Source organism: Arachis stenosperma, chromosome 7, assembly GCF_014773155.1.
Source record: "Arachis stenosperma cultivar V10309 chromosome 7, arast.V10309.gnm1.PFL2, whole genome shotgun sequence".
NCBI lineage: Eukaryota > Viridiplantae > Streptophyta > Magnoliopsida > Fabales > Fabaceae > Arachis > Arachis stenosperma.
In genome coordinates this window covers 34806200-34820096 of record NC_080383.1, presented here as the reverse complement: position 1 = coordinate 34820096, position 13897 = coordinate 34806200, and the positions used below count along the sequence as shown (strand labels likewise).

Sequence of the window (13897 nt, the reverse complement as noted above, 5' to 3'; positions counted from 1 at the left end):
AGAGCAACATAGAGAACCAAACAAGAATAGGCAACTCTGCCCTGCCCACTACAAGGGCAGAGCACAAAATGGTGCCTTGGGACCAAGAGAAAGCAAACTCTGCCCTGCCCTTGTGGAGGGCAGAATCGGGCTCTATAAGGAAGAAAATCAAGGGGAAAATATCAACCATGCATGCTACAAGGTTCGAACAAGGAACCATGAGGAAGCCAAGCACTAAGGTCCACTACCGTGCCAAGAAGCCAAGAAAAAAATAGCGTGTTTGCCTCCTCCCAGTTTCGAACACGGGCCATGAAGGAAAGGACCTTGCCCTGCCCTTGGCGCGGGCAGGGCAGCATTTGGACTTGCGCACCACACACAAAATTCTGGCGCACCAACTTTGAAAGCTGGCGCACCAAACTCTCGTCCCTGGCAGCATCTGGCACGCAACGCTCCTCCCCTGGCGCACCACAGCTTTCCTGCCCTGCCCTTGGCGCGGGCAGGGCAGCGTTTTGCGTTCCTGGCGCACCAAAATCAATTCTGGCGCACCAATCTTCAACTCTGGCAGCACCAACGCGCGCACTCCTCAAATCTGGCGCATCAACTTTTCTGCCCTGCCCTTGGCGCGGGCAGGGCAGCATCTGGCCGCACCAACTCGCGCCAGACTCGCACCACGCTGCACCAACTCGCACCATGGCCGCACCAATTGCTAGCACCAAGCATCAATTTTCTGCCCTGCCCTCCACAAGGGCAGGGCAGCCTCCTGGGAGTGATTTTAATGGGCCGAAAATTCAAACTTAAATCCCCACTTTAATTCCTTTCTTCACCAAATCAAAAGCCCATCCAAATCCCAAAATCCAAGAATAGAAAGTGTATAAATAGGAGTTAGTTTGATGTAAAAAAAAACTTTACTTTGACTTTTGAATTTTCACTTTTATGCTCACTTTTGAATTTTGACTTTCACCTTTTTTTGAGCTTTGGCAATTGTTCTTGAGAGAATTGACCGAGCACTAAGAGGATTAAGGGAGAATTGACTGATCTCCTTCCTCATTCTTACTTGGGCAATTCTACTCTTCTGTTTTTGAGTTTTGGGTGTGTGAAATTGGGGAAATTCTGTCCCAATTCCCATTCAAACTCTTTTCACTTTGTTTTCTGCATAATTCAATTCTATTTCTGTTCTTCTATTGCTTCTTCTTTAATTTTCTGTCAATTACTTAGTTAATTCAGATCTGGGAAGGAAATTGGGTTTTAGGCTCTGCTACCTAAGCCCTTGGGATCCTGAGATCATAATTCACTCTTGGTTCTTCTGTGAACCTTTGCTGCATTTTATTTTCTTTCTGTTTGAATGCTATTTGCTTCTGATTTAAATTCTGCTCAATCAATTGCTGCAATTTACTTCTTCTTTGTTTAGATCTTGCAATCCCATTCCTCAATTCCCTTTTATATTCAAGCCATTTACCTTTCTTGCCATTTAAGTTACTGCAATTTAAGTTTCTTGCACTTTAAGTTTCAGTCATTTACTTTCTTGCTCTTTAAGATTCTGCAATTTTACAATTCTGTTCTTCAATTTACTGCACTTTTCCCTTCCCCCTTTACATTTACTGTCAGTTAATTCTTGTTAAACACAAATCACTCAATCAAAACTTGATTCGCTTGACTAAATCACCCACTAAACTAAAATTGCTCAATCCTTCAATCCCTGTGGGATCGACCTCACTCATGTGAGTTATTATTACTTGATGCGACCCGGTACACTTGCCGGTGAGTTTTGTGTTGGATCGTTTTCCACACATCACTTCATCCTAAACCAGCAAAAGATTAAGAGGTTTCAAGAAGAAATATACTGTCTTCCCCCTGATATTATGGTAAGAGTTGCTTCAACGAATTTTGGTTGTATTTTTTGCATTCCTTCGGGTGTATTTTCTGTCTTATATTGGGTGTATTTTATGTGTTTGTTTGGATGTATTTTCTGTGTTCAATTGGGTGTAAGTTGTATATTTATTTGGGTGTATTTTCTAGATTCGTTTGGGTGTATTTTCTGTATTCATTTGGTGGTTCACAATTTTTGCAGAACATGGCCCTAGGAAATCATCCAAAAGGGGTATTCTTACAGCCTAATAACAATAAGCCATTCAGGGTGGAAGACTACCCAATGTTTATACCCTTTTTGGACCTTAAAAAATTAGCATCGCATCGTTATGTAAGTTTTCATTTCTAAATATTCTTATTACCATTTTTTACTTATGTGCCAAATAAACTAAAATAGTGTTCAATCTGAACATTTTTCAGATTTTTGCACCTGTTTGCCATTCACAACATTGGTGGTTATGGTTGGTTGATACAAGAAAGCGCAAATTTTATATAGTCGATCCATATCACACGAAATCTCCGTCCGATGAGAGAATTGCCCTGAATACATTTATTGTAAGTTGTTTCTGTGTTCTATATTTTAATAGTTGGGTGTATTTCTGTTCAATATAAGGTGTAACTTTGTGCTCCTTTGGGTGTATCCCTTTTTTTTGAAATTATTCATGTATTACTGATTTTTTTTGTGTTTTAAGGGATATGTAATTTCACGAATTAAAGTATATGCTGAGGGCACTTCTGAAGACAAGGGACAAGGACAAGGAAATTAAACCACCATACCTTAACATCTCAGACCAAAAGACAAGGTATAAATCTTTCACTCTGAAAATTAAACTTTCCTATATGTAATTTGTAATTTATTTTCTTTGTTTTCAGCTATGACTGTGCTATCTACGTAATGAAGTGGCTTGAGATATTTGAGCCCGCAAACATTAAAAGGCAGAAGAATGAATGGGACAATTGGACCCAGGTAAATGTGTTTAAAACTAAATAACTCTGTATTACTTTACTCAATTAATATGGTTGATTAAACACAATATTCCTTTTAACTGTAGGACGAGGTGGACCACTTTAGAGTAGAATATGCTTCCCGGATTCTATTCCATGAAATGAATCAAGACAAAGTTGAAGCCATTAGAGGAAGTAATGCAATAAGACTGTCCAAGCCATCCTCATTGTTATTGAGTCCATATTGCCAGATAGATTCTAATGATATTGAGACTGATTAATGTAATTGTTAGGTAGTCTTGTAAATAGAACAAACTACTGTAAAAATTTGCATTTATAAACAACTTCTATTCAGTGAAATTATTTTTCATAGTTAAACTGTCTGTGCTGTTAAATTGTCTGTGCTGTATTCAAAAGCTCTGTAGTACAGGTGATAAAGTATGAAGAAAAACATATAACGAGATATAAACCCAAAGCATAAAATTTTACACCCAAAGAAAGTTGAATATACACCCAAGGGAGTTGAATATACACCCAAACTACTATACCCTGATGCTTTACCCTTAAAACCTTAAACCCTAAACCCTAAAAACCTAACCCCTAAACCCTAAATCCTAAACCCTAAAACCCTAAAACACTAAACCCTAAATCCTAAACCCTCAAACCCTAAAACCTTAAAACCCTAAACCCTAAACCCTCAAACCCTAAACCTTAAACCCTAAACCAACCAAACTATTATACACCCAAATCATTGATTTTTACACCCATAAGATCTCATTTTACACCCAAAGAAAGTTAAATATACACAAGACTTCTATCCACTAATGCTTTATCCCTAAACCCTACCCCTTAACCCGTAAACCCTAAAACCTAAACCGTAAACCCTAAAACCCTAAACCATAATACCTAAAACCCTTAAACCGTTGTATAAAAAAAAACAAACAGTATTTTATAACATAAAAACAAGATTCTGAAGTATATATATGTATATATATAAAATATGAAACACAAGAAAATTCAGAAATACACCCAAAAGAACAGTGCTTTTACACCCATATTCTGTAACTATACACCCAAAAAGTTATCCGTTGCTACTGGTACCCTTGACTGATAATTCATAACACGTCCTTGATATTAGTTGGAATTTGAATGCACCACTGATGCAGCATCAAAGAGGTTTAACTGAATATAACAAACTCACATATTAGCTAAACTATTAAATAAACTCAATCACCACATATTTAAAGAACATCAATTTTACCTCGTTTAAACCTTTCATTTTCTTCTTCTTTGTGGCATTTGCAATCTGTTTGACCAACTTTGAACCTAGCCTATTTTTTGGACGTCCTCTTGTTCGAATCCTTGGAGGGCTTTGAAGCTCGTTAACGGATTCTAAGTTGGCATCTTTGTGAGATAAAGAAGATGTGCCCTTCTTTTTGGCTTTCAATGATTCCATCTCAACCATGACGTTATCGTACGCACGGTGCAGAATTGCAGTCTGCTTCTCCGATTCTGATGCAAATTCGCAAATATTTTGCAAACGAAAAACTAATTGGTCAAACCTCTTGCTTCTTGGCTCCAACAGTGGCTCGCGTGGCTGCTCTTAATGTGTGTGTGTGTCACCTACCTTCTTGCTCCATCGTTCTAGTATATATCTAGGTGACAATTGGCTTACTCGTTCAAAGCTTAACACGCTTAGTGCGTGACGGCACAATATCCCTCTTGACTCGAATAATAAGCATTGGCATTTTACCTCGGCTGCTACTGAGTCATAAGTAACCACAAACTTGTTGAATATTGAGCTGGAAATTTGTTTTCCAACTTCGTATACTGAATAGCCTAGAGCGAAATTCGTTAATCTAGTGATGCAATTCGCCTTTCCTCTGAATTGTGCTTGGACTTCCCTAAACTTTTGATGAGTGTACACATCTTGAAACTGAGCTTCAATGGTGGATTTGGTTGCACACGGTATGTCCGTATGAAAATCTGCAGCATCTGATTCTCTCTCTGCTTGCTCCCTGCTTCCGAAGCAATTATCGTATTGTTTGACAAATTAAATAAGCGAGCTGTTCCGGGTAATAAACTTGTTAAAAAATGAATGCATGCTCTCGCTCCTTTGTGTGCTTCTCATCCCTGCCCAGAAGTGCTGATCCAGATAGATTGGAACCCATATATGACGGTCTTCATAGAGATCTGCAGAATACACCCAAACAAAGACTATAAATACACCCGAAAAAAATTAAATTTACACCTCTGCTGTAGATTTTAAACAAACATTACCTGAAAGCCACTTGTTGTCCACAAGACCAAAATTCAACAGAAAATTATTCCAATTCCTATCAAATGAGTCTTTACTATGAGAGTTCCAAACAACTTCGCTTATTTCTTGTTCAATTTCTGCATGTCTCTTGTACCCGTTTAATTTGCTTGGAATCTTCTTCATGATGTGCCAAATACACCAACAGTGAATTGTTGTTGGCATACAGGCCTCTAAAGCCCTTTTCATTGATGCGCATTGATCGGTGAGAAACCCTTTCGGAGTATTTCCTCCCATGCAACGAAGTCAACATTGAAATAACTATTTGAATGATTCAATTTCTTCGTTTTTCATCAAAGAGCATCCAAGAAATGTTGACTGACTGTGGTGATTCACCCCGACAAAAGAACCACAAACCAAATTATACCTAAAACAAATTACAATAGTGCAGAATGAAAAATCATTAGGTACACCCAACAAATGCTTTGTATACACCCAATATACACCTCTACCGCGGATTCATAAAAATACATTAATTTAGCATCATAAACAGGGACAGTTTGTTACCTGTTTGTATTGTAGTGGTGTCAAATGAAATAACATCTTCGAAATACTCAAAGGCAGCTCTACTTCTTGCTTTGGCCCAAAAATCCAGCTTAATCGATTGATCCTCCTCGAGTTCAAGCTCAAAAAAGAAATTTTGATTCTTCTCTTTCATTTTAAACAAATATTTCTTGAATTCTTTTGCATCTTATTGTTCAGAAACATTCCGCACTTCTCTCGTAATGTAATTCTTCACATCTTTTTCAATAAAATTTAACTCGCGGTGACCCCCGGCAGCCGCAACAAATGATTGGTAAGTTTTGCTTGGTCTAATACCAGCCTCCTCGTTATTCTCTATTGTACGACGAATGGACATGCTTAGTTTCCTGTGCTGTTTGAGCATATCTGCTTTACTTGGACAGCAAGGGTGTGAATGATCCAGCACAACCTTTGAAATGATCCAAGCACCAACATCCTTCAATGTGTGTATATAAATTCTTGCAGGACAATTTAAACCAGCTGTCGGATTCGTCTTCTCGGTTGGAGATATTTTAGATTTCTATTTTTCTTCTCTGCTACATGTAATCAATTGATTATTAATCTCGTTTCCCTTCCTATTTGTGCTCCGAACTTTTGTAGAAAACCCTGCAACCTTGGCGTAGTTCTTGTAAAATTTTTCAGCATCTTCAAGGGTGGTAAAGGTCATTCCAACCTTGGGAACAAACTGCTCATCAACAACAGAGAGAGGCTGCAGAATACACCATATCAAAAACTAAAAATACACCCAATCATGTCTGATATAATACACCCGAACGACAACAACTCAACTAAAATAACAAAAAAGTCATAAACTGTAAATACACCCACACTTCTCCCAAAAATACACCCAAAAAATTCTGATCTACACCTGAGCGTCTGCTATAAATTGCAGATAATTAATCAAAACTAATACATTAGATTCAATCCACAGATTTATGTTCACGCATTAATATCACAGTCAATGTTCACGAATTATTCAGCTACACAATGCTAGACAAATAACTGCAACAAAATTCAGAGTAATCATATGTAAATCAAACCTCAGAAACTTCGTTAGATTCAAATTCATAATCCACTTCGCCTTGATTCAGCTGACAATTTGAGGTTGAATCATCGATTATCTTCAAAACGAGTTCAAACTTTGATTTCAAAAACCAGAAAATCGAAAAGAAAACGAAGCTGGAGTTATAGAGAGAAGAACTAATGTCAATGACGAAGAACAAACCAATAAAAAAGGAGGGGAAAAGAACGATCGAAAAGCAGGGAAAGACGCGCGAGAAAATTTGGAAAGAAGGAGAATGAAGAAGGAAACAAATCTTTTAAATTTGGTAGTTATATATACGCGGGATTTGTTATATAGCGCGTGTAAGGGACGTAACACTAGAAGCGCGTTTTGGGGGGTTAGTGGTTAATTGACTTGTAATGCTGATGATTGGATTTTTGACGGTTTAGAATTTTACAAATGAAATCTCGTCGAAGTATAGTCTCTAAACCAATAATAATCCTCTCATACAAAAATTTGTTTGTCACAAGTACAAACCCCTAAAATCTATAAACCGAAGTATTTAAACCTCGGGTTGTTCTCCCTAGGAATTGTAATGAAGTGTCTTGTTATTGGTTGTGAGTTATTTTGGAGTTTTGATAAGAAGCATGAAAGATAAATGGCAAGAAAGTAAACTAAGGCCTAAAAAGGTCTTGGCAAGGGTTGGTGGTCAAGGATCTCTATCCTAATCACTAACCACAATATGAGAATTGGCAAGGATTAATCTCATTAAATCATCCTCTAACTAGTAGTAAAGGAAAGTCAAATGAGCTATATCAATCCTAGTCCATAAGTCCTAACTCTCCACTAATTCAATTAGTGAGAACTAGAGTCAATGGATCCCAATCATCAATTACTTGGACATTAGTAACTCAAGAGTTCCTAAGTTACCTTTCCAAGCCAAGAACATAAAACTCTACTCTAGAATCCAACCAAGCATTTTCTCAAACACTTGGAAGGCACAAAAGAAAAGCATAGTAAATTGACAACAAGAATGAAATCTAACAACAATCAAATGTAAAGAATTAACAACAACAATTAAAGAAAACAAGATCTACATGAATTACCTCTTATTGAATTGAAAGAAAATGGAAGGAACAATAGTAGATCTACAACAAAACATAAGAACAACATAAAGGAAATTACAACAAAAGAATGGAAGAAGAATGAATGTAACAACAAGGAATTGAGAAGATAGAAGTAGAAGAAGATGAATTAAAATCTAGATCTAAGAACTAAACCTAATCCTAATCTTAATCCTAGAGAGAAGTGAGAGCTTCTCTCTCTAGAAACTACTTCTAAAACTAAACTATGACTAATGATAACTAACTTCTCAATACTTGTGTTTCCCCTTCAGTCCTTGAGTTAAATAGCATTAGAAATGAGTTGGATTGGGCCCACAAGGCTTTTAAAATTGCTGGCCACGAGTTTCTCTTTAAAAATCATGTGTGGACATCAATGCGTACGCGTCCCTATACATGTAGCACTATAGCAAATTTTATATCGTTGCGAAGCCCCGGATGTTATCTTTCCAACCCAACTGGAACCGCATCATTTGGACCTCTGTAGCTCAAGTTATGGTCGTTTAAGTGCGAAGAGGTCGGGCTTGACAGCTTTCCGGTTTCTTCATTTCTTCATGAGTTCTCCAACTTTACATGCTTTTTCTTCATTCCCTTTATCCAATCTTTGCCTCCTAAATCTGAAATCACTTAGCAAACATATCAAGGCATCTAATGCAATCAAGGTGAATTAGATTTAGCTATTTTAAGTCATAAAAAGCATGTTTTCACTCTTAAGCACAATTAAAGGAGAAGTTATAAAACCATGCTATTTCAATGGATAAATGTGGGTAAAAAGTCATAAAATCCCTTAAATCAAGCACAAGATAAACCCTACAAATAGGATTTATCAAATGCTTACAAGCCCTAATCGCTTGTATGCAGAGCTTTTCTGTTTAATAATTTATATTATATTGTTTTTAGATCTCATCTAAATTTTAAATTTTATCGGCTCTAAATTTTATATTTTAAGAGTTTTATAATTTAACATTTTTAAATTGTTATTTTTTCTTGAAACAAATTATATCGCATCTAAATTTTAATTTTTAAAATGTGATCATTTAAAATATATCAAAATTTAAAATAAAAAATATGAATTTTTTTAAAAAACACATATTAATAAATAATAAACTTATTTTATTTATTAAAAAACAACTTTTTCATGAGGGCCTTGAAGAAAATAAAGATCTAAATGTTTTTTTTTTGTAATTGGTCTAAAGTATATTTATTCGACTCGACTTGATAGTTCGACTAAAATCCGATCACCAGGTCACTTGACTAGACCAAATCACCTATCAAACCACCGGAACTATCATATCTGCAAAAAACTGGTTCAGTCCATCTGGGTTTAAGCAAAACCGATAATCCGGTTGGTTTCTATAATCGGATCGAGTCATCCTTAATTTTTAAAAATAATTTTATTAGATAGAGAATGACTTTTGTAATAATAGGAATAATATATTCTATAATTAACTTAATAAAATAAAAAAACATTCCATTTCAAATTATCTCCTAAATCTTAATATTAGGATAAATTATTTGTACGTCTAATAAATTAAACATCCAACAATTATTAATTATACATAAATAAATTAAATAAAAAAATAATTATTTAATTAAAAATAATAAACATAATTATCTACATTTCTACTAAATCAAATATTTAAAATATCTATTGTTCACATTTTTTAATATTTTCTTTTGTATACTTTTCTTTGAAAAAAAATTGAAGACGACGTGGCTTTCTAGTGAAGGAGAGCCAAAACCCTAAACGTCTCCTTCCTCTTCTCTCGTGCCCACCAGGCCACCCTTCAGTGTCTCAGTCTCGTCACTCTCTCACTAAGCTTAAGCTATCGCTCTCGCACTCAAGCTCTCTCGTCTCCGGTCTCTGTCTTGCACCGTCTCGCAGTCAGCGCGCGCCTTCCCTGCGCTCGCCGGCGCTCTTTGTCTCGTCACTGTCTCGCAATCAGTCGTGCACCTTCCCTGCGCTCGTCGTAGCCGGCGGCAGAAGCAGCACGTCCCGGGGCTGGTCGTCGTTGTCGTCTTCTTGCTTCGAGCCTCACCGTCAGCTTCCTCATCGACGTCAGCAGCTGGTCCCCGATTTGGTGAGTTCAACAAATTCCCCTGTTCTTTCTTGCTCAATTTTGTTGCTGTAATTCATCTCTGAACTTTGATTTTGTTGCTAAGAGTTGAATTTGTTACTGAAAATATCACTGAGCTAATTTTTGTTTGTTGCTGAAAATCATCACTGAGTTGAATTATTTACTGATTATAACCTTGAATCTGTTGCTGTCTTGTTGAAAAAATCACCTAGCTAAATTTTGTGGTGCTGTAATTCATCACTGCACCTTGATTTTGTTGCTAAAAGTTGAATTTGTTGCTGAAAATATCACTGAACTAATTTTTTTTGTTGCTGAAAATAGTTGAATTATCATCCCTGAAGCTTGAATCTGTTGTTGTCATGCTGAAATAATCAATTAGCTAAATTTTTTGTCGCTGTAAATCATCTTTTGAGCTAAATCTTTTGTTGTCGAAAAGGAGGTTCATGCTCTCTGCAACTCAGAATAAAATTGTTTAGTTAAGTTATTGTTCCCATGCTCTCATTTTTTTTTTTTTTGCTAGAATTTTGAAAATGTGTTCATCACAACTCAGTTGCTATTATGAATTATTCTTGGTATTGATTTGTGAAAAATACACAAATGTAGATATAGATGCAAATCAAAATGAAGTAAATGTTGGTCAAGCTTCAGATTTGTCCTCTGAAGATATAGATGCCGACTTTGAGATCATTCCTTGAATTTGATTAACTGATTGTGTTATTTTTTGCTCTCTCTCTTGTTCATTTAAATTGAGAGAGTATTTTGTATTGGTGACCAGTTTATTATCTCTTTTTGTATCATTAGTTATGTCTAAAAACTGATACTCGGTTGTTATTAATATGTTTGTGAAGAAATACATTTTAAGTTTTAACTTTTGATTTTAATTTTACTTTTATAATTTTACATTTTTATTTAATTATGATCGGGTTAACCGGGTGAATCAGTGACCCACTGGTTGAACCAGTGACTTGGTGACCCGGTTGTATGATTGGGTCAATTACTGGTTGCTTCTGATAAACCTAAAACTCCCGTTCTCCCCACATTGACGCAGTCACATAATCTGACCATTACTTGTTTCATTCTGTCGCGCTTCTGCCGTCGTTCCGTCCCCCTTTGTGTCCCCTTGAACGTCGCCTCTGTTCCCCTTTGGTCACCCCCTCTGCGGGCCACTGCTCATTTGCCATCCCCTGGTTCTTATGTTTTAATTTCTTTCCTTGCTTCGCTCTGTTTTTGTTTTAAGTGTTAATCACTTATTGATTTATTGTTGCTGCTTCTGTTATGTTATGATATTATTGATTCGGTATGGTTGCTGGCTAGCTGCTGTTATAATCGTTATGTAGAGATTCATACTTATAATAGTTTAAAGGATGCTACTGGATGCAATGCTTAGATGGGTTTTCGACTTTTGGTGCATTGATTTTGGGGTTTGTTTTACCAGTCTTCGTTGGGTATCAGTGATGTTAGTTTAAAAAAAAAAGAGTAGTGTGCTTTTGGGCTGTGTTTAAAGTGTTTTTTGAGGGGAGTTTTGCCTTTGAGTGTGACTAATTTTGTTATGTTAAAGATATCAGCTTCTGGGACTTGTTGGATTTTGAGTTCGAGGACCCCGCAGATTGGCATTGTCCTATTATGAATTTATGATTGTCTTGGATTAATTTTTTCTGGTATGAATACTGAGATTAATGAAGAAGTACCTGTGGATATTGGCATTGGTTGTATTGGAGACTTTAGAATTGTTACATGAGATTATGAGACTTTAGAAGATGATTTTTGAATTTTGAATTTTTATGTACTTTTGATTTTTGAATTTACAAAGAGAGTATGTTTGTGTTATTGTGAGGCTGTGAGCTTATTTATGATTTAATATATTATTTTATTATAATCCGATTTCTGTGGTTGAACCTTGGTTAAACTGGTTGAACCTCTGACCCAGTAGCCTGAATGTTTCAATCACTAGTCTGGTTTTCAAAACCTTAGTTTTCTCTTAGTCTTGTTTAATTTGTTATATTAAAACGAGTCTTGTTTCTATGAATCTTTTATATGAAACTCTTTTTTGCTGACATCTCATAACTTACACAACCATTAACTAAAAAGAAACCACTTTTATGTGCGAGGTAGCACTTAATTGGATGCCAATGTAAAATGTACAGTTGTACACCGACAAGATGAACTTTTCTACTCACGACATGTTTCTTCTTTCCATATATCTACGTCCACTACCAATCTCAACTGCTAATTCCAACTGATTTGTGTTTTGGGCCTTTGAATCTTGATTTATTGTTCTATATTATTTTGTTCTGTTGGAGTGGCTTTATTGTTACCTTTTTGAGTTTATTATTGAAACTTAACAGGGAAAAAGGGATCATGGTGGGATTCAAGAACCGATTTATGGTGATGGAGGTTTTTCTAAACCCTAATAGAGAAAATTTAGGGGGCACCCCTCTGATAATTACACAGTTTAATGTCACAAAAGCTATAAAAGACAGCATCCTTGTAAATTTTGGGGTGTGTGGTTTGGCTACAGCAATGGCATCATTTGATAGTAAGTAACATTGCTCTTATATTATATTATATATATTCCGTTTATGAATTTCTGGTTAATTTGGTGTTCTTTTAAATAATATATAATATGACATCTTTCTTATTTTTTGGTGCAGTCAAGTATGTAAATCCAATCACTAATTTGTGTATAATTAGAGCTGCAACGGAGGACTATGAAAAAGTATGGTCTGCCATTACAATGGTTAAAAATATTGCACATGTGCCTGTCATATTTAACTTGCTGGATATAACTGGTAAGGGCAAACACTACATGGTTTTCAACCCCAGAAACGGGGGAAAAACCTGTATGATTGACATTCTAGTTTTTTGTTGTGTGTATATGTATGCATGTATATATTCTCTTCTTTTTCCTTTTTTTTTTTAAAGTAAGATTGGTTTAGCTGCTTCCTAAAAGCCTAGTTAATGGTTACAGATAAAAATTAAGATGAAACACATTACAATTTGAAAGGACAAGGAGACCTGTTTTTTGTATGTTTTCTAGTCTTCTTTTTTTTCTTGCTTAACTATCATGAGGAACTGAATAAAACTAACTTGCTGCAGCCACAGTTTGGTTCGCCGAACAGTTTGTTTACAGTAATACAGTTTACACTTTGCAGTGATTAAACTATTTTTTTAAATTTTATTTATTGTTTTTATTTGTTTGATTAGATAATGCAAATTGCTATATGCATGAATTCTATATTTTCATCCACTTATGGAGGAACCGATTCTTGACAACGATTCTGACATAATACCAATAAAATGTGGCCTCCCTATGCAGGAAGTAAAAGGTCATGCCAATCTCTGGCCTTGAAATGTGAGGAATCAAAGTTTGAGCAATACAAACTAACGGTTGGTGATCAACTCAAACCTGATGAACCTAAACGTATGTCAAGCTTTCTTGATCGGATCAAAGCATCAAAGTTTTAGGGCACTGAATATTTTGACCACAATAGTATTCCTTATTCTTCCTTGTGATTGTTTGTGTTTTTGTGTTCAATCACAATATTGGTCTAAACTTCTAGATGAAAGTTCTAATATCTCAAATCTATGCAGAACTGTCAATTTTCCTTAAGAGTTAAGAGTGTATTATGTGATATCTAATTACTTACTTCAGCCTTGAGAGGAGAGGTTGAGAAAATGATTAAACACTGCAATTTTGTTTTGTCTTACATTTTCAAATCCTTTGTAAATAATCGTAGTAGTAGTAGTAGTCCAGAGGATAACTTGTTTTTATGTTTTGATGCCTCCAAATCGTTCGCAGGATTTTTTTCTTTTATAAATTTAAAAAATTAATTATTTCCAAAAAGAAATAAAAGAACATTATTTACCAAAATATGATTTTTTATTTTTGGGAAATTGCATGCAGTTTGCCCAATGAATAGGCAAACTGTGCCAGTTTACACAGCAATTGGGTGAATTACTCTCAAACCATGCAGTTTGTCGAGTGATTAGGCGAATTGCGTTTTGTCGCACAATTTTTTTTTTTGGTGACTAGTTTTGTCGCACAATTTGATATAATTTGGAATAT

General features: G+C 35.7%; 1 protein-coding gene across 1 annotated transcript; it reads left to right on the top strand.

Annotated features, from left to right (window-relative positions):
• The first annotated feature begins 9471 nt into the window (after window positions 1-9471).
• LOC130940635 (probable ribonuclease P/MRP protein subunit POP5) lies at window positions 9472-13604 on the top strand. The gene is made up of 4 exons (XM_057868839.1): window positions 9472-9834; window positions 12177-12367; window positions 12483-12620; window positions 13148-13604. Exons 2-4 carry the CDS (start codon window positions 12190-12192, stop codon window positions 13294-13296), a joined length of 465 nt encoding a protein of 154 aa, XP_057724822.1. The 5' UTR covers window positions 9472-9834; window positions 12177-12189; the 3' UTR covers window positions 13297-13604.
• The last annotated feature ends 293 nt before the right edge of the window (window positions 13605-13897 follow it).

Bases quoted from the DNA above. Each gene is read 5' to 3' on its own strand.
- LOC130940635 (XM_057868839.1), top strand. From the start codon at position 12,190: ATGGTGGGATTCAAGAACCGATTTATGGTGATGGAGGTTTTTCTAAAC. The intron at 12,368-12,482 runs GTAAGTAACATT...TTTTTGGTGCAG, and splicing joins AGCAATGGCATCATTTGATA to TCAAGTATGTAAATCCAATC. The intron at 12,621-13,147 runs GTAAGGGCAAAC...CTCCCTATGCAG, and splicing joins TAACTTGCTGGATATAACTG to GAAGTAAAAGGTCATGCCAA.